General features: G+C 45.8%; 1 protein-coding gene across 1 annotated transcript in view; it reads right to left on the bottom strand.

Moving 5' to 3' along the window:
- LOC147733916 (differentially expressed in FDCP 6 homolog) overlaps nt 1–19,490 on the bottom strand; it is a 276,207-nt gene that overhangs the window by 120,998 nt on the left and 135,719 nt on the right. Inside the window, exon 3 of the mRNA XM_086952810.1 lies at nt 8,197–8,376. Within this exon, the coding sequence (XP_086808936.1) occupies nt 8,197–8,376 (180 nt within the window). The remainder of the gene's footprint in view (nt 1–8,196; nt 8,377–19,490) is intronic.

The following is a 19,490-nucleotide window of genomic DNA, read 5'->3' as shown; positions in this document are numbered from 1 at the left end:
GCAGCGTAAAAGGAGGGACCTTCAGGTAGAGGACGTTGATCAGACAGATACCTCGTATCAGCAGTGGACTGATTTTTCTAAGGGTCTGCTTCCTTTCTGGGGTCCTATATTCAACAGTAGAGCTATCAGACGACTCTCTAGGGTAATGGAAAAGGTGGTTCTGGTTGAGGCTGACATTACGACTAACATCTCTGTTGAGGTTCAGGCTATGAGATTATTTACGATCCAGAATAGGATGGTCCTTGACGTCATATTAGCTGATAGGGGCGGGGCCTGCCGCGTCATCGGGACCTCCTGCTGTGTTTATATCCCTGACTCCGCCCCGACTGTTAACTTGGCAGTGCAAAAATTGCATAGATTAGCGACTGAATTGCACCAAGATAATGGGACATGGTCTCTCCAAGGGTGGCTCTGGGGTGCCTTTTCTTCCTGGGGCTGGAAAATACTGATGGGTCTGGTTGGAGTGGTGAGTGTAATTCTGTCATGTTGCCTTTGCATATATTGCCTTCCTCCATGTTGTTCAATGTGTGCCGCAAATATACGTCCGAAAAAGAAATTACATGGTCAATATGCCACTTCTATGATTACTGAAATTCCTGCTGACGCAAGTTTCTTAATGTTTATTGCAGAAGATGTTTTAGACTAAGGTAACACAGTCCTGCCCCTAGAATGGATGTCGGCACTACCTTTGGCAAATAAATGAGGCTATAGTTAGCCAATGATGCTAAAAGGAGGGTCTGATAGAATTCACTAATCGATGCTCTAATTACCCTATGATGACGTGTGAGTTAGCATCATATGACTAACTAACGCATTTACGTAAACGCACCAGTGTTGAATTCATATTTTTACTTACTGCTTATATTCAAATGTATGCGTGATCATATTAGTTTCTTAGCTTAGCCTGTGTGCCACCATTTTGTGTAACTCTCTGTGCCTGCGGGTTCTGCTCGCTCATGCCCCTCCCGCAGGAATACAGAAATATACTAAGACAGCAGTTTTCGTTTCTCGGCTTACTGTGGCCGAAACTAACAAGTTCCGCTATCTGCAATGTTCCCATGCCCAGAGGCGCCGAAGCCTAGCTCCATGGCCTTGAGTAGAGATAATAATGTATCCCTCGCAGGTGCAGATGCCTGCTGTATGAGAGCATTGTTCACTGGTCTGGGGCTCAGTAGTTTTCCACAAGGGGCGTACCCTATTTACTGTATTGCATTATAATGTATTGCTGTGATGCAGAGAGTCAGTCCTCTCGTTCGCACTCCTAGGAGTGAGGTCGGACAGGGCCCTCTCATATGAGTGTTATTTGGCCTAATAAAGACTTTTGTTTATACTTCTCCACTGTCCGGCTGACTTCCTATAAGGTAATTATAGGTGAGTGCTGTAAGTCACTCGGGTGGATTTGAGCCACGCTTATCAGGTCGAAACCATGGATCCTCTGCTATCGCGTTAAATAACAAGGTGAGGTGGGGGATACGCTCCGGTGCAAAAATCTTATAAAAGTGCACCTCTGGACCTGGGGCTTTGTAAAGTTTGAGCTTCGCAATTGCCTTCCCTACTTCTTCGGCCGTGATTGGCTTATTTGACCGGTCATTCCCCACTGACGTGATGCGGGGAAGTTCCAAAGATTCCAGGTATTGTTGTAGCATGGCTATATCTGGAAGTGTGCCTGTGTAGAGGTCCCCATAAAATCTACTGAAGATGCAAGCTTTTGCTTCATCTGAGTGGGTTATGAGACCGCCTCTATCCTGAATTCCCCCTATAAACTCATGCTCCCTTTTTTTGCGCAGCTGTCTCGCTAGGTGGGATCGCACCTTGTCCCCCTGGGCATAGGATATCTGTCTGAGCTTCAGTAGCGCATATTCGGCCCTATTGTTGTAAATTGATTTGATTTTACCCTTCAGTGCACTAAGTTATCGCTGCAATACTCAGGATGGCGCTTTCTTGTGTTCTCTCTCCTCTTTCTCTAGTTCCCCCTCGAGCTCCACTCTTTCCTTAGGCCTCTGCTTATTCAGAGCATCATTAAGTTGGATGCATTTGCCCCGAAAGACCGCTTTGAATGGGGTCCCAGTTATTCTGGAGTAACGTGTCCTGCGATTGATTTAGTTCAAAGTATTCAGAGAGGGAGGCCCTTGACTCATCTCAAAGGGTTTTGTCCCTGGTAATCGAAATCGGAAAGTACTATCTGGGGTTCCTGGCTTATTGCAACCCTAGGCTAGGTTAATGGTCACTAGGCTATGATCCGAAATCGTAATTAGGAGTATCTGCACAGCCGTAATGGGCCCAGCAGAGATGGACTTATAAAAATATAATCTATCCTGGAGTAAGACTGGTGTACGTGTGAAAAGAAGGTGTAGTCTTTGGTGGTAGGATATAGCGTGTGCCATGCAACTCTTAGGCCCAGGGCCTGTACTTCCTGTTTGATCTCCTTGGTGAAATTGCCGATAGCAGCCCTATGGGGGTGGGTACCGTCCAGTTCGGCATGCCAAGTCTGATTAAAGTCTCCCAGGAGTACTACGAGGCCTTCTGCGAACTCGCTTATCAACTCCAGAAGGGAAGTCAAGAACAGTGCTTGCCCAGTGTTGGGGGCGTATGAGGAAATAAAAGTGCAAAGTCAGCCTCTCAATTTTCACTTTACCATAATTACTCTCCCCTCCCAGTCTGCCTTTATGACTTCAGTTTGGAACTTTGCCGAACTGCGAAAGAGGAGAGCAACTTCCTTCTGCTTAGTGTTTGAAGACGATCTGTAAATTAAGGTATAACTTTTATGACAGAGCCGTAGCTCTTTGGTCGGTTTGATGTGCGTTTCCTGCAATGCCACAACCTCAAACTGGTGATCATTGAGATACTTCCAGATTTTTTGCCTTTTGAGCTGTGAATTTAGACCTTTTACATTCCATTATGCTTCTGAGACCATTTGTAAAAATGTCTATTCCTTCTGTCTCTCATGTCTTTCCCCCCTTGATATTCACCTTTCCTCGTTACCCCCGCCTGAGGTCCCAGTAGCTCGAGCGGTTTCAGAAAGTGTGTCTGCATTCCCCTTTGTGTGACCAACAGCCCCTCCTCCCACCACCAGATCCCCCTCCCCCTGGAAAATAACAACCCCAAAATCTTATGCTGCAGAGCCAACAGGCGCTTCTCTTCTTGAAGAAGAATAGAATGGTACCGGGCGATACGGACAGGGTCGGGACATCCAACTGTCTTTAACGAGAATCCATCCTTTTGAGAAACCTCCTTTGCCGTTTCTGCAAACTTAGCGAAAGGCCCCTGCTGAGTGAATGTATTTTGCACTGACCCGACTGGCCTTCTGATAGGAGTATTCTGAATCCCTTTGAATCAGCGTCGGATTGGTAATGAGGGCACTCGGGCAATGCCCGAGGGGCCGGTGTCAGAGCACCAGCAGTGGGCTGCTTTTTTGAGCAGCCTGGGGGCCGATTTGGGCGATTTCTGAGTTGTTCCATGCCATCAACGGCCCAGTTGGGTTCTGAGTGGCCTTTCTGGAGGTAAATGGGCGTCCATTACCTCCCTTTTACCAAGGAGCAGAGGTGTCACTCCTTTTGTTTTGCAGGGCCGGCCCATTAATGTATGCATTTTGAGCGGGGGTATGGGCCTGAGCAAAAGTGGCCTCCCTTGTTTTCAGGTGTGTTTCACCAGTGTTAACTAATCCTTGCATTTTCTTTTTAACGCTTCATCCCACACCTTTTTAATAACATTTTGCTGAAGCAGTGTTTTGCGAATATGCAAATGTGGGCCACTTTTTTTTCCGTGCCCGGGCCGATTTTCAATCCCAATCCAACCCTGCTTTGAATACATATTGAGCGCGCCCTATATTAGATCGTGGTATACTAAGGCTTTCTTCGTGCTATCCTATTTTGACTTGACGAATTGGAGCTCCGGCTGGAGCTGCCTACCTTATACCGGACGCATCATTGCCGAACGTATCTTTTGGTACATGTAAGAGTACCATAATTACAGAAAAGAAACCCCAGAAATTAAGTCTTCTAAGCGGCCCCCTTACCATCGGCATACCGTCTTCATTAATGTGTATTTGTTTGTGAGTCCCTAACCCCATGGTACATCTTCGCCGTGAAGAAGGTGTGGTCTGAACAGGCCGTACACCGAAACGCGCGTTGGCGTGGTAGCTGTGGCTGTCAGAATCTTAGTATTTGTCAACTATCTTCTTCTACGCATCTTGCCTCCACAGTCTCATCTTTGCTTATGCAGTTTAACTTCATCTTTGCTGCAGGCCTGGCTGTACCAGTATGAATGTAATGTATACATGTTTATGGATTTGATTGGTTTTATTAGTGTGAAAGTGAGTGTGATTTTAGTATGGTTGCCTGGGAGTGTATGGGACATGTGTATATATATATTGTAAATTTATCTTATGAGAGGCCTTTCCTTCCTCTTTTTATCGAACATAGCATAAGGGATCAGATTGTGACCCATGCTATTTGAAAATATCTAAACAGACCAATAAATAAATAAGAAATAACAAAATTAAAACTGTGTGATGTGTACTTGGCTCTGATGTTTAATTTTGTCACCCTTATCTAAAATAAAGGATCCTACGTGGGACCATTATATTTATTCTGGCAGGGTTGTTGTTTTTTCTATTTTGCTGCAACTCTAGCATGTGAATCGCTAAAGTGCTCGGCTCTCTAAGATCACCTCCTAGTTTTTATACGAGCCCGAGGGTGTGTACAGGGAAACCCAATCAATTTCAGGACATGTGGGCTAAATGTACCCTTTGGAGTAAATATTTATTATTTAGCCCTTACGTGCATTAGACATATTCAGATCAAGATGACCTAAAAATCAGCATGAAATATTTTTATTCTTCCTTTTATGAGTTTGTCAAACAAGTTTAATGTGCCATCGACAAGAGTTGTATTTTTGTTATGCACCATGTTATTCAATCATTTTTTAAAAATGTGATGTTTCTGAAAACAAGTTATAAACCAACTAAGACGGCCACATTAAATGACTGTCTGGCACCTCATTGGTTTTTTAAGAAAACCCTCACAAACCAACCTGGTTGGTGTCCTGCTTCATCATCGAGTCCCAGCTGAGTAGCTGAATGCTACTCAGCTGTGCTCCAACACCTGTTTACAGTGGAGCAGGTTTGAGGTGTAGGTGAATGTGATGAAATGAAAGTGAATGTAAAAATACCTCCAGATTCTACCTGTTAGTTTATTCTTGGTGATCCTGGGTATGTTTAAAAACTAGAGAGTGGATAAAGGATACTATGTGTAGCCAATTACTTTCCAATGATTGTCAACTTGTTTCAGCCAAATGAAAAAATAAATGGGGCTTTCTTCAGGACCTCTCAATTGACGTGAGTGAAAGTGAAAGTGTGTGGTAAAAAACTCACCACATGTTAGGGCATTTTTAGTGTTCGCGCTAAGGAACACTATGTATGCCAAAAAGGACTGACCGTAATATGGGTCCTCTCAATGGCTATTACCCAAAAGAGAAAAGGACAAAATCCAATACAAAGACAAACAAGACTCTCAGTCAGCTTCCGCCTTCATTGTGATCTTCCTGAAATGGAGTAAGGTGCAGTAACACGCAGTGTCAGACATGCGTGCATTACCCATTTATACACATATCATGCGTCCATATGCCATGCTTCTATACAAAATGGTGGTCATGCCATCATTTGCTGTGAAGAAATAGGGCGCGCATTTGGTTGCCTTAATATTTAGCATAGGTGTTCCGTGCGCACCTATGGCGGTGACTGGTTAAATAGGTGTCCGGCTATGTTGCTCCGTGAACATATAATATTATAATTAACAGTGATAAATAAACAAAATGATTAGTTAAGATTGTTACATTAATCAATATAATGGCTCGCGTATCTGTTCCTGGGAGGGGGGGAGGCTTTACATCACCAACTCTGGCGACAGGAGGAAAGGAAAAAGCGGAGGAAATGAATAAACAGCCTGGCTTGCTATTTAACACCAAATAATGGTGTTACATTAAGGAAAGAAAACGGGTGTAGCAGCCACAAAAGTGCTGCTCCGGTAACCCCCTTATTGGAACAATCTAACTTGGAGTTGTGGTCTCTCCCGCCGTACGCCTATTCAGCATCCTCAAGAGCATGCTGGCTCCGGAGTGGATCGTACTCGTTGTTTAAAAAGAGAATATGGAACGGAGCTTCCAGTAAAGGAGCACGTCATCGCGTGGGTGGCGTGATGCATAGCATCTAGAACAGCGACTTCGTTGTATGAAGTCCCGCTAATGGCGTTGACTGGAAGCGGTGACTGGAAGCGTGAAAGTTCCCAATTCCGAAGTGTGTTGAATAAAAATGATGATGATAAAAGCAAAATGATGAAGGCAATGCCACATTATGTAAAAGTGAAGCCAGAGGGTAAACGCGGAGAATATGCCTCAAATTGATATGCAATAGAAAGACATGACACATAATAAAGGCAGAGTTGTTGTGAAGAGCATATCGTAATGTGGGAAAATATTCATGAATAGAAGTTAGTCAGAGGGATAGCTAACAAAATATTCCCTTACCCTGTAATAGAAAGCAATGCTTAAGAGAGCAAGATACCTAGTGAGGGAAACACTGTTCTGATGACTATATGTCAGAAAGGGGAACGAAACTTAAACAATAGTCAGACACCGGGGCAGAATGATGGTCATTTAGCGATTAAGGCTGTTCCAAGGAATGTTATCATTCAAACCATAGGTTTGGGTGGGCATACGGTAAACCAATCTTTGTTCTTTATCCAATAGTTGTTGTATATTAGTGGTGTTGTTATCCAGTTTTTCAATCACTACCCAGTGCATATCGTTCGGGGTGTGACACAGTTCCAAAAAGTGATGGTCATCTGGGATATTTTGCGTTTGCAGCGGATGTTGCTTCTATGTTCGCAGATTCTGGTCTTCACTCTGCGACTTGTCATCCCCACATAACGCGTTACAGTTTGTGTGTCTAAGTATTTCCCAAGTTGCCTTTGAAAAATACTGCAATATTTTTTCCCCTCAAGCCTTTTTCTCGATTTATTTTGTAAACAGTTTATTACACAGAGTAAATTCTAGGAAACCACTATTGTGTAACTACGAGCGCCTCAGTGTTTTGCAACTATTTTCTCCCATCCGCACAATTATGAATACAGGGGTTCTGCGACAATCTGGTGCATCACAAGTTGCACCCTGAGCCTCAATTGATTATTGACAATTTACCTGAGTAATCTGGGTCACCACTCCCAATTTACCAGTAATTTCTTACTTCAGGCAGACGTTTCCACCAGAAAAGTCAGTTGCTATTGGTAGGTGGAGTCCCTGAGGGGACATTCCCAGCTCTGTGGAGTTACTACAATTCCTAGAATCCCGATGGGGCCAATAGCAGCAGTTCTCCCCTCTAGTGAGATTATTGAAAAGCTTGTACTGAATGGCATTGAGTCAGAAAGGACGATGCTGTGATTCTTCGTTGAAAGCCTTTGTGGTTGAGTTGAGGACGTCAGTAGGTGTGGAACTGTGTATTGTGGTTTTATCATAGGTATCCCAATTCCACTTTTATTCTTGCTATCTCCTTAGGGACCATTCTATTTTTAAAAGAGGGAGTAATGGAGGAAACAATTAGGCCACCTAATGGCTGCAGGTTTCTCTCTAAATTGAAGATGGGGAATCAATCCCACCAACACTGGGGAGGTTGCACTGGTTCACAAATAACACTGCACTGAATGCAAGGTTGCAACAACCACTCAGAACCCCCAGATCTTTGGACTGGTGAGACAAACACTGTGAGCAGAAAGCCTGACTGCGAAACAAGCTTCCCAACCACCTACAAGTTCCCGAGGCCCAAGTCCAATTATGAAAGCCTAGGATCCCTTTTGGACAAGGAAGGAGTCCTGTATAGATGCCTTATGGTGGGGCGCTAGAGCTCATTGGTTAGTCCAGGCTGACGCATCTCTTTGAAGTAACATGTCGGAATGCAACAGTGTCATAAAGAAACCCTATATAAAATAGCATAGCACAACAAAGCCCAAAATACAACGAAACATAAAAGGAACAAGTAACTAATAATATGCATATAAAAGTAAGCAAATAAAAAAACGGCTTAAATCACAGAAAAATGCCCCAGTAATACACCTTGGGCGACATACACTGGAAAACAAACACAATTCCCTCTCATCACAACATGTTTCGTAAAATTAGTTAAAGTATTCATCAGCATTAACTTACCTCTTCTGGCACCATTACCAGAGGGTACGAGTCCTCTGACAGGAAGTTAAACAGGCACCAGAGCCTGAAGGCGTCCGTTTCTGGAATCTTCAGGCCGCCGCCCTTTGGGCTGTACTTTTTGGAAATAAGCGTCCAACACAACTCATCTAGTTTCTTTCTCTCAAACGAACCTTCCCGCACCTTAAGGAAGATAAGATAAATATTCATTAAATTAATGGATATGTTTTCCACTAATCTACCAAGTTGGTATTAGCACGCTTTACACATAGATCGCAAGCTCAAATATGTATACATACATATATATATATATATATATATATATATATATATATATATATATATTCAATACCAAAGAAGAAATCGCTGCACACTCCTTGATGCTTCAGCAGTTACTTTATTTTTCAAACGTGAAAAACACCCTACGCGTTTCGAACCATAGTTCCTGTTCACGGCTACCGTGAACAGGAACTACGGTTCGAAACGCGTAGGGTGTTTTTCACGTTTGAAAAATAAAGTAACTGCTGAAGCATCAAGGAGTGTGCAGCGATTTCTTCTTTGGTATTGAATGAATTTGGGACACTGCCCTGGTCCCATCGCTGGCACCAACTGACCAGTGCTCCCGCTGCGACAGGACAATTTGTGAGATTATATATATATATATATATATATTATTATTATAGGGGTTTGTAAAGCGACTGGTGACGCCTCCCGGCGTGTCCCCGCGCTGTGGAGAGAGAGTACTTTTAGGAGGAGAGACAGAGAGCCTACATCTAAAGAGTAAATAGATGGGTTTTCAATAACTTTCTGAAAGTTGACTCATTTGTTTCTTGTCTGATGTTCGTGGGGAGGGCATTCCACTTCCTAGCAGCAAGAGTGCGAAAGGACCTACCTCCCATTCTAGCCTTTTTAGAGAGCGACGTTTTCAGCAGGCCCGTTCCTTTAGATCTGAGAGATCTGTTGGGCTCGTACGGTACTGCTAGATCGGCCAGATATGAAGGGGCTTTTTGGTGGATAATCCTATGGCACCAGAGGTCCTAGTCCAATTATGAAAGCCTATTAGATAATCCTATGGCACTCCTCGCTTCCGCCTTGAGTGATCGCTCCCCTCGCTGTGCTTTGCATCGTGGTATCGTATTATTGCATTGTGCATTGTGACTAAGTTTTGTAATTTCATAGCGCCATTGTGACTAAGCTTTGTAATTTCATAGCGCCAATATTCTACAGCGCTTACATTGCTTTGCTTGATTCAGCGCATTGTTGTGTGTGATATCCCCCGGCGCCCTGCTCTGCCCTCCCCTCCATTTTGATCCTGTTGTTGTTGTGTTCCCTTGAGCCCGCCACGCCTCCCAGCTGAGCCGCCCTCCCACTAGCATTTAAGAGCATCCCCCGACCTCGCAGCGCTGTGATTCACTCCTCGCTTCCGCCTTGAGTGATCGCTCCCCTCGCTGTGCTTTGCATCGTGGTATCGTATTATTGCATTGTGCATTGTGACTAAGTTTTGTAATTTCATAGCGCCATTGTGACTAAGCTTTGTAATTTCATAGCGCCAATATTCTACAGCGCTTACATTGCTTTGCTTGATTCAGCGCATTGTTGTGTGTGATATCCCCCGGCGCCCTGCTCTGCCCTCCCCTCCATTTTGATCCTGTTGTTGTTGTGTTCCCTTGAGCCCTCCACGCCTCCCAGCTGAGCCGCCCTCGCCCCTCCCCCTCCACTATCCATATATGACAGTAGTTCCCGCGCGCAGCGTTTACGCGCAGCGACCGCGCCCCATTCGCGCCGAAGGTGCGCCAAAGGTAAGCCCGTCTACGCCCGTCCGCGCCTGGACCGCGCCCAGCGCCAGACCCCCTGGTCCTCACGCCGCCCAGCCCTCTCGCATTACCTACGATGCCGCCACCCTCCTAGCCCTTAACCCCGGTCGCGCCCCCAACTGCGTCCAAGCCGCTCCTGGACACATCCATGGACCTTTCTCATGCTACTCCTGCAAATTCATCGGCACCGACAACATCTCCGCTACGACCACACCACAGATACCCGACCCCAATCACCTACAATGCATCCTTCTCAACACCCGATCGGTCCACAGGCACGCCATTGACCTTTGGAATCTACTAGACACCATCTCTCCAGACGTCGCCTTCCTAACAGAAACATGGATGAACGCTTCCTCCGCCCCAGACATCACCATTGCCATCCCTGAAGATTATAAGATCACACGCAAGGACCGTACCGGCCACACAGGAGGAGGAATCGCTATCGTCCATAAAAAAATCAATCCGCATCTCAACCAGCTCTGACGCCAACCTCGCCAACTCCGAACACCTTCACTTCCAGATCCACATCGACCCCAAGACCACACTCAGAGGCACCCTCCTTTACAGACCACCAGGACCCCGCGCTAAATTCAGTGAAGACATCACAGACTTCATCACTCCACACGCACTCCCCTCCAAAGACTACATCCTTCTGGGAGACCTCAACTTTCACCTTGAAAAGAACAACGACCGCAACACCACCACCCTCTTGGAGAACCTCGCCAACCTCGGACTTAAACAACTGGTCACTTCCCCCACCCACATCGCAGGTCACACACTCGACCCCATCTTCACCTCCAGCAATCATGTCTCCTTCAGCCACACTACGGATCTCCTCTGGACTGACCACAGCTGCGTCCACTTCACCTACAACAAGCCAAAACCCATCAACCACCCCCAACCAACTCTGCAAAGAAACTGGAACAAAATCACCATCGACCAGATCTCCTCATCGCTCCTTCTAAACGCCCCAGCCCACTCTTCTAACCCAGACCAAGCCACCGCCAACTTCACCCTATGGTTATCCAACACCGCCGACACCTTAGCACCACTGAAAAAACGTCAAAGCAAACCTGGCAGCAAGAAGGCCTCATGGTTCAACGATGATCTGAAGAAGTCCAAGAAACTCTGCCGCTCCCTTGAAAAGGCCTGGAAAAAAGACCCAACCACTAGCACCAAGGACGCCTTCAAAAACGCCACCCGCACACACCACCAACTAATCCGAAAGGCCAAGAAAACAGCATTCAAGGATCGACTTGACAACAACGCCCATAACAGCAAGGAACTTTTCAACATCGTCAAGGAATTTACCAATCCCTCGGCCAACTCCAACGACATCACCCCCTCTCAAGCCCTCTGCGACTCCCTAGCCTCATTCTTCCACAACAAAATTGCAGACATCCACAACAGCTTCGACAACCAACCCGGAGACCAACCAACCCACCCAACCATATGCTGAACATTCTCCCCCCTTGAACACCCTCAACAACTGGAACCCAATCTCCACTGAGGACACCATCCACCTGATGAACTCCATCCACTCAGGATCTCCCACAGACCCATGTCCTCACCACATCTTCAACAAAGCAGACTCCGTCATAGCACCGCACCTCCGAGATGTCATCAACTGCTCCTTCAACTCCGCCACCTTCCCGGAAAGCTGGAAACACGCTGAACTCACCGCCCTCCTGAAAAAACCCACAGCGGACCCCACCGAACTCAAAAATTACCGCCCCATTTCGCTCCTTCCATTCCCGGCCAAAGTAATCGAGAAAGCTGTCAACAACCAGCTCGCCGCTTTCCTCGAAGCCAACAAATCCCTCGACTCCTCACAATCTGGCTTCCGAGCAAAACACAGCACTGAGACCGCCCTCATCGCAGCAACAGACGACATTCGAACTCTACTGGACAATGGAGACACAGTCGCCCTCATCCTCCTCGACCTCTCTGCAGCCTTCGACACAGTCTGCCACAGCACCCTTTTACAACGCCTCAGAAACATAGGAATTCAAGGAAAAGCACTTGAATGGATCACCTCGTTCCTCACCGGAGGAACCCAGAGAGTCCGCCTTCCACCATTCAAGTCCGAGGCCACTGAAGTCATCTGTGGCGTACCAGAAGGATCCTCACTCAGTCCCACCCTCTTCAACGTATACATGAGCCCCCTCGCGACCATCGCCCGCCAACACAACCTCAACATCATCTCTTACGCGGATGACACTCAACTGATCCTTTCTCTCACCAATGACCCCAGCACCGCCAAAACCAACCTACACGAAGGAATGAAAGAAGTTGCCGATTGGATGAAACACAGCCGTCTGAAACTGAACTCAGATAAAACAGAAGTCCTCATCTTAGGTACATCCCCCTCTGCATGGGACGACTCTTGGTGGCCGGAAGCCCTTGGAAAAGCACCCATCCCGACAGACCACGCACGGAACCTAGGCGTTATCCTGGATTCTTCACTCTCAATGAACAGACAAGTCAGCGCCGTATCCTCATCCTGCTTCAACATTCTCCGCATGCTCAAAAAAACATTTCACTGGATCCCCACCGAAACCAGAAAAACAGTCACCCATGCTCTGGTCACGAGCCGACTGGACTACGGAAACACCCTCTACGCAGGCACTACCGCTAAACTCCAGAAGAAACTCCAACGAATCCAAAACGCCTCAGCCAGGATCATATTAGACATCCCGCGCAACGAACACATCTCTGGCCACCTGAAAGACCTCCACTGGCTACCCGTCAATAAGAGGATCACTTTCCGACTGCTAACCCACGCACACAAATCACTCTACGACATCGGACCAGAATGCCTCAACTCACGACTGTCCTTCTACACCCCCTCCCGCCAACTACGTTCTTCCAGCCAAGCCCTCGCCACGGTACCTCGCATCAACAAGTCCACCATGGGAGGCAGATCCTTCTCATACCTGGCTGCTAAAACATGGAACTCACTCCCCACTTACCTTCGCCTTACCCAGAACCACCTAGCATTCAGAAAGCAACTTAAAACGTGGATATTTGACAAGTAATCCTCCTCCCCTCCCTAAGCGCCTTGAGACCCTCTGGGTATGTAGTGCGCTATATAAATTCTTTGACTTGACTTTAAAATGTATCCTCTTGCTAATTGGCAGCCAGTGAAGGGTGGCCAGGGAAGGTCTGGAGGGAGCTCTACGAGGAAGTCTTAGTACTAGGCAAGCTGCTGAGTTTTGCAAGACTTGTAGTCGTTTAATGTTTTTTTCTGATGTGCCCAGCAGCAACACATTCCCATAATCTATTCGGGAAGTGATAAGTGCCTGTGTCATGGTACGTCTGGAATTCAGCGGGAGCAAATCCAGAGTACGATTGAGGGTTTTCATGACTCCAAAGCACTTGCCTACTGTTTTTTTGACATGGCTGTCGAAGGAGAGCTTGTTGTCTATCCAGACACCCAAATTTTTTGCTTCCTGATTGGGGGTAGGTAGGGGACCCAGACAGATAGGCCACCAGTCCTTCGTCCATTTAGTGTCATTTCCACCTATTATTAGAACCTCCGTTTTTGTGCCATTTAATTTGAGACAGTGTTCCGTCATCCATGCAGCAAGCTTGCACATGCAGGATTTGAAATTTTCAGCCTCGGAGGAGGGGCTTGAGACAGGGAGATTAAAAGTTGAGTATCGTCGGCGTAGGAGACAAGCTCTACGCCGAACGATTGTACCACTCCTGCCAGCGGTGCCATGTACAAGTTGAACAGGGTGGGACTCAGGGCAGAGCCCTGAGGTACCCCCTGTTCTAACGTCATACTGTCCGAGAGGAAAGTCCCTCTTTGGACCTGAAAGCTCCTGTTCGTAAGAAAGGCTTTCAGCCATCCCAGTGCCTTTTTGGTGACCCCCACTCTGTTTAGACACTGTAGCAAGATGGAATGTGCTACAGTGTCAAACGCGGCACTGAGGTCCAGCATGATGAGAGCCATGGTCTTGCCCTCATCCGCTCCTTCCCGTAAGGTTTCAGTCTGGCTCACTGGTTAGAGGCGGCAGACCCGAGAGCAGAGGACGGCCCGGGACCAGGGTTCGATTCCCGGCGCGGCAGGTTTCTGGACCAGGGTCAGCGGACTCGATAATTCTCTCGCCTCGGTGCCCACTCTGATCAGCGATCACACTCGGCAACTCTGGGCATTAGCTTGCCTCATCTTCACTAACGGCCCCACCAGACCGCCGGGGATGCCTGGTCTCACCCTGGAGATACCCATTAAGGGACCATCTCTCAGGGAAGCCAGGAAGGGTTTCGCAGCGGTCGAAGTGCCTTGGGACCCTACGGGTAAGTAGTGCGCTATATAAATGCCAATACATTTACATTTACATTTGCTCTCAGCAGAGCTGTCTCAGTAGAGAAGCTGGATCTGAAGCCTGACTGTGAAGTATGGAAAGCATTCTCGGCTTCAAGATGAGCCATGAGTTGGACATTGGCAACTTTCTCCGCTACTTTTGCTAAATATGGTAGCAAAGAGATTGGGCGTAAGTTCTCCAGTATGTCCTGGCTCATACTAGGCTTTTTTTTAATTGGGAGCACTATGGCTTGTTTCCAATCAGTAGGTAGACAGGCAGTAGAGAAAGAGACTTGAAGCATGTGTAATGGGAGGAACAATGAATGCACATAGACATGCTTGAGTACATATAAGGTCTTCACTCTCTATGAATTCGGTGCCAGGTATTATGTTATTGGAGAAACTGGCATAGATGTTAGTAATTTTTCCTGAAAAATAATTAGCAATCTTATTACAGGTTTCCACAGAATCATTCTGAGAGGTGGAGTTGGAGTCAATTATTGAAATTTCTTTATAAATCTGATAGAGCTCCTTAGAGGAGTTTTCCGCCTCCAAGATTCGGTTGTTATAATGAGCTGCCTTGGATAAGCGTACTTTTTTATTGTACTCTTTTTGCGCTGCTTTATACTGGGCTTTGATTTCAGGACAGAAATTGTGACGCCATCCTCTTTCGAGCTTTTTACATGCTGTTTTAAGAATCTGAAGCTCCTTACTAAACCAGGGGGCGTTTTTTTTGGTTCTCATGGTGTTGGTTACGGTACGAATGGGGGCTGTAATATCGAGAGCCTTTGTGATGCACTGACAGAGGTGTTTGTATGCTGTCTCACAATCAGTCCCTCTAGGAGGCCCTGCATCCTGAACAATTTCACTAAATGAATCTGCCGAGAAGTTCGTCCATTTCCTTCGTTTATAGCGTTGAGAGTTTTGTTTTTGTTGCTCGGTCCTCTCTAATTGGAGTAGTATGGGGACAATAAAATGATCAGACCATGGTATAGGTTGGGGAGGTAGGGTCTGAACTCCCTCCCAATTCCCAAAGACTGGGTCCAATAAGTGACCTAGTTGGTGTGACGGCTCGTTATTTTTTAAGTCTAGTTGTAAGGAAAAAAGCTCAGAGGTAATGTCTGTAGCTTCCTTATCAAGAGGGTCATCAAAATGGAGATTTAAGTCTCCTAGCACCAGTACACGATTTCTCCTTAGTTCTAGATGGGTTAAAGCTTCCATGAGAGTGGGAGTAAAATCATATAACCTGCCAGGAGGGCGGTAAACAAGAATACCTGAGATACAGTGGTTGGGGCTGGTATTAATGGTGAAGGAACCTGCTTCACTATGGTCCACCGAGATAGGGGACAGGGTACATACTAGAGGGGCTTTAGTAGCAATAGCAATGCCACCACCTCTGCCGTCCTTCCTATCCAATCTGGAGAGGGAGTATCCAGGAGGAAGGGCCTGAATGACATTGGGGTCTGAATATTCATCCAGCCATGTTTCCGTAAGAAACAGCAGTTAATGTCATCATCTTCGAGTAAATGAAAGATTTCTTAACGGTGTTTACGAAGAGATCTGCAGTTAAGCAGGGCAGCTGTAATTGTGTTGGTGGAAGTACTAGTAGGTGCAGGATTGAACGGGATAAAAGTGCATATATTGCAAGGTTTTAACAAAAGGGCATTCATTGTATGTTTGCAGCAAGTGGGTGTATGGGGTTGGAAGTCGAGCAATTCCTGTCTGCCATACCTTATGGTGGTTGGTGTAGGTGAACCAGGGGTTATGGCCCCGCACCCCGTCCGGCCGCAGACGGGCTAGACTTTGGCTCGACTTTGGCGCGCTTCCGGCGCGCCCGCTGCACGCGTGCTGACCAAAGCACATTTATAGTTATGGAAGGGGTCGCTAGAGCACTGACCTGTGCTCCCTGAGCCCGGAAGTGCAAGGCTCCTCCTCGCCCTCCGCATCAAACGCCCATGATTGGACGCGGCGGACCGGGGCGGGAGTGGGAGAAAGACTGAGCAGCTGAAGTGAATTAACAAAGAATACAGGAAGTTACCAGGTATAACCCACACTGAACGTTTTAAAATAGCCTACAATCGCTAATTAAAAACAGTCGCTATGATAACAGCGCGAGCAGTGCAGTTATGAGTGGTTAAAGCGCTAAGTGAATGGAGGCTGCCTCTGCCACCGGCAACACTCTTCTCCACCTCTCTCTATATATAGAGAGAGAGAGAGAGAGAGAGAGAGAGAGACAGAGCGCGTGCAAGGAAGACAATATTCACTCCAAGTCAAGTACAAATTTGAGAATTGCCCTCTTACAACTTTCCCCAGAAAGCAGCCGCCATTACTACTAAGCGGTAGTATAATTAATGTTCATATTTGCTTTCATGATTTATTGCAATACACACTGCACTTTTTCTAATTTTATGATTGGGTCTTAATAAAAAAAAATACATTTCGGAAACTACAATACAAGTCCTTTTACCATCTTGTTGCTCTTTTCGGATCTTATTGCTCCCAATGTCCCGTTCCACTCCCTGAGATCTGAATCTTGCCCCCTATTGAAGACCATCGTTGTTCAAAAAGACAAACAGTGTGGAAGATCCCTCAGCCTTGCGACCCGAACAGTGGAATACCCTTCCTCTTTAACCAAGTCTCATATCTGAGTACATGAAGAGTATCCTCTTCTGCTAATCTGTCCTCTATTCTTCTGCACTTGATGCCTGTCTATGTCTCTGTGTGTGGGTGGTTGATTGTTTCTTGTTTTAACACCATTGATGCCTAAATAAATAGGCAATAAATACATCCGGTGCTGAATTCTTGAAAGCATCATCTCCCTTAGCAAAGTTTGGCAATGACCAATGTGACTGCAGCAAAACGCCCACAAGTGCACAACAGGAACAACATTGCATGGCAATGCTTAAAGAACAGGTTTACCTGGGACCCCGGAACAGGAAGCATTCTTTCCAGTTTCAGTCATAGTAAAAGCTGTTCGAGCTCACCACACTGCAGCATCAATAAACCGCTAAGAAATCCCTTGCTGTTGCAACACCCACAGTGGAGAATCCAGTTGGATCAGCCTGTACCAATGTAACAGCGTGAACTAAACCTGGTGTACCACAGAGCCGAGGTTGCAAAACCTCTCTTTTGTTGAAACATCCAGACACCACTAACCACCACTACCATACACACGCCTCCACTTCCGACTTAGTCTATAAGAAACCACAATACAATCCCAGGTACCATGTCCATAGGGCAGCATGAACTCTCCCTTATTGATCTGTATTTTGAAAGAAATCCTAGCCCTTGCTCTAGAAAATCCTTTTAAAAATACCCACTCGACAATCCCAATATTTCCATGCGACTCCGTGGACACACGCTGAAGCCCAACTTTCTGTTCCCTTCCAGGATATCCTCCTAGTGGCTATCATATTCCCAGTGTAATACTTGATGTTAGTCTTCCTGAGTGGGCGAAAACTGTTCACCATTCACACAGCCTGGTCCTGAATACAATACCTGATGATATTTCTTAAAGGTCACTTTACCAATCTCCGGCTGATCCAATTATATGCACTAAAAACATTTGTGATGAAGGTGCTCCTTAGAACGAAGCCAGGGGCCAGATTTCCTAGTTTTCTTTCGAGCATGGGTGACAATAATGAAATAGAATCATGAACTGTACTGATTCTCAAGCGACGAGGATGTGTCTGATTGGTGCATCTGCCTCATTTACAATATTTCAGTGGTCTGGGATCCCTTTTAAAGGTTGCTCCTGTTGTACAGTTTCAAATAATCACGGCAAAGGACACAAAAATATAGACAATGAGCAGAAATGAGATTAGTGGTGGTATCTGATTTTAATTTGTATTGAGCTAAGATTTATATTTTACTACTCAAGCAACAAAAACAGCTTAAGGACAACAAAATAAATTTTCAGAATTCCTTTAAAATAATAATTTTTAAAAAAGTATAGCATCTCTGTCCAATCACTTCATTTAGAGGTCCTCAAGTAACCTCATTCAGTTTACCCCACTGAAGAACGTGAAAGGACATTCTTTATCCGAAGAATATATATATATATATATATATATATATATATATATATATATATATATATATATATATATTCATATTCAATGGAGCCATACACACCCACACATATGTATTTCCTGATTGACAATTAAATGGGGCTTACTTCCATCCCATTCATGACATTACGGGCCAGCTGCTGCTAATGGGCTTCTGCCTCAAGGCTAATGTTGTTCTGTACTTGATGCCCTCTGGATGTTTCCCTGCACCCTGAGGTCCCCTTGGCTTCCCTTGTAATGTTACCATTCCATAATTTTATTTCTGTGCACCCCTGCAATGACTTCCTCCAACATGGTGTGCTGCTGTTGACGGTACTGTTTAGTGGCCTTTGTGAAGTGGTCTGTTCTTCATTCTATGCTTATTGGAATGTTCATGTCGTTATGTTGGTCTGGTCTGTTCTTCATGCTATGCTTATTGAAATGTTCACGCCATTATGTTCTGGTTGTGAGTATTCCACTTAGAATATAGAAGCTTGGGTTTTGAAATGTTTTGCCAGTATCTGCCTGATGGTTTCCTGAGCCAGCTCCTGTGCAACACCTGATGACAGAAAGTGAATATTGAACAGATTGAATCTTCTCTATGGCTTTCTCCTCTGGTGGGTGCAAAGAAAAAGAATGGTAAATTTCGTGTTGACTTGCGCAGCCTCAAAAAGAACAGTTGGATAGATTCTAATCCCCTCCCTAAAATCTCTGACATGTCTATGATCAGTGGTTCAAAGTGGTTCAGCAAGCTGGATTTAGCATCAGTTTACCACCAGGTGGTTTTGGATCCTGCTTCTAGGCATCTTACTGCATTTGAGTCGCCCATTAGTTCTTTTCAATACTGCTGTATGCCATTTGGGCTGGCCTCTGCGGCAGTGTTTCAGAGGATTGTGTCTTCTATGCTCAAGGAAATAAAAGGTGTTGTCGTCTTCCAAGAGGATGTCTTGATTTATGGTTAGTCAAGTGAATCCCATGATGATTCCCTCTATCGCGTCCTGGACGTCTTGCAAGAAAGGGGTGTTTTAAAGAAGGAAAAGTGCATATTTAAGGTACAGAAGGTGGAATATTTAGGCCATGTGCTTTCGGAGCATGGTGTAGAACCCATACCCGGTCTAGTCA

This window comes from Lissotriton vulgaris, chromosome 1_2 (genome assembly GCF_964263255.1).
Source record: "Lissotriton vulgaris chromosome 1_2, aLisVul1.2, whole genome shotgun sequence".
Lineage (NCBI taxonomy): Eukaryota > Metazoa > Chordata > Amphibia > Caudata > Salamandridae > Lissotriton > Lissotriton vulgaris.
This window is presented reverse-complemented; position numbering and strand designations above follow the sequence as displayed.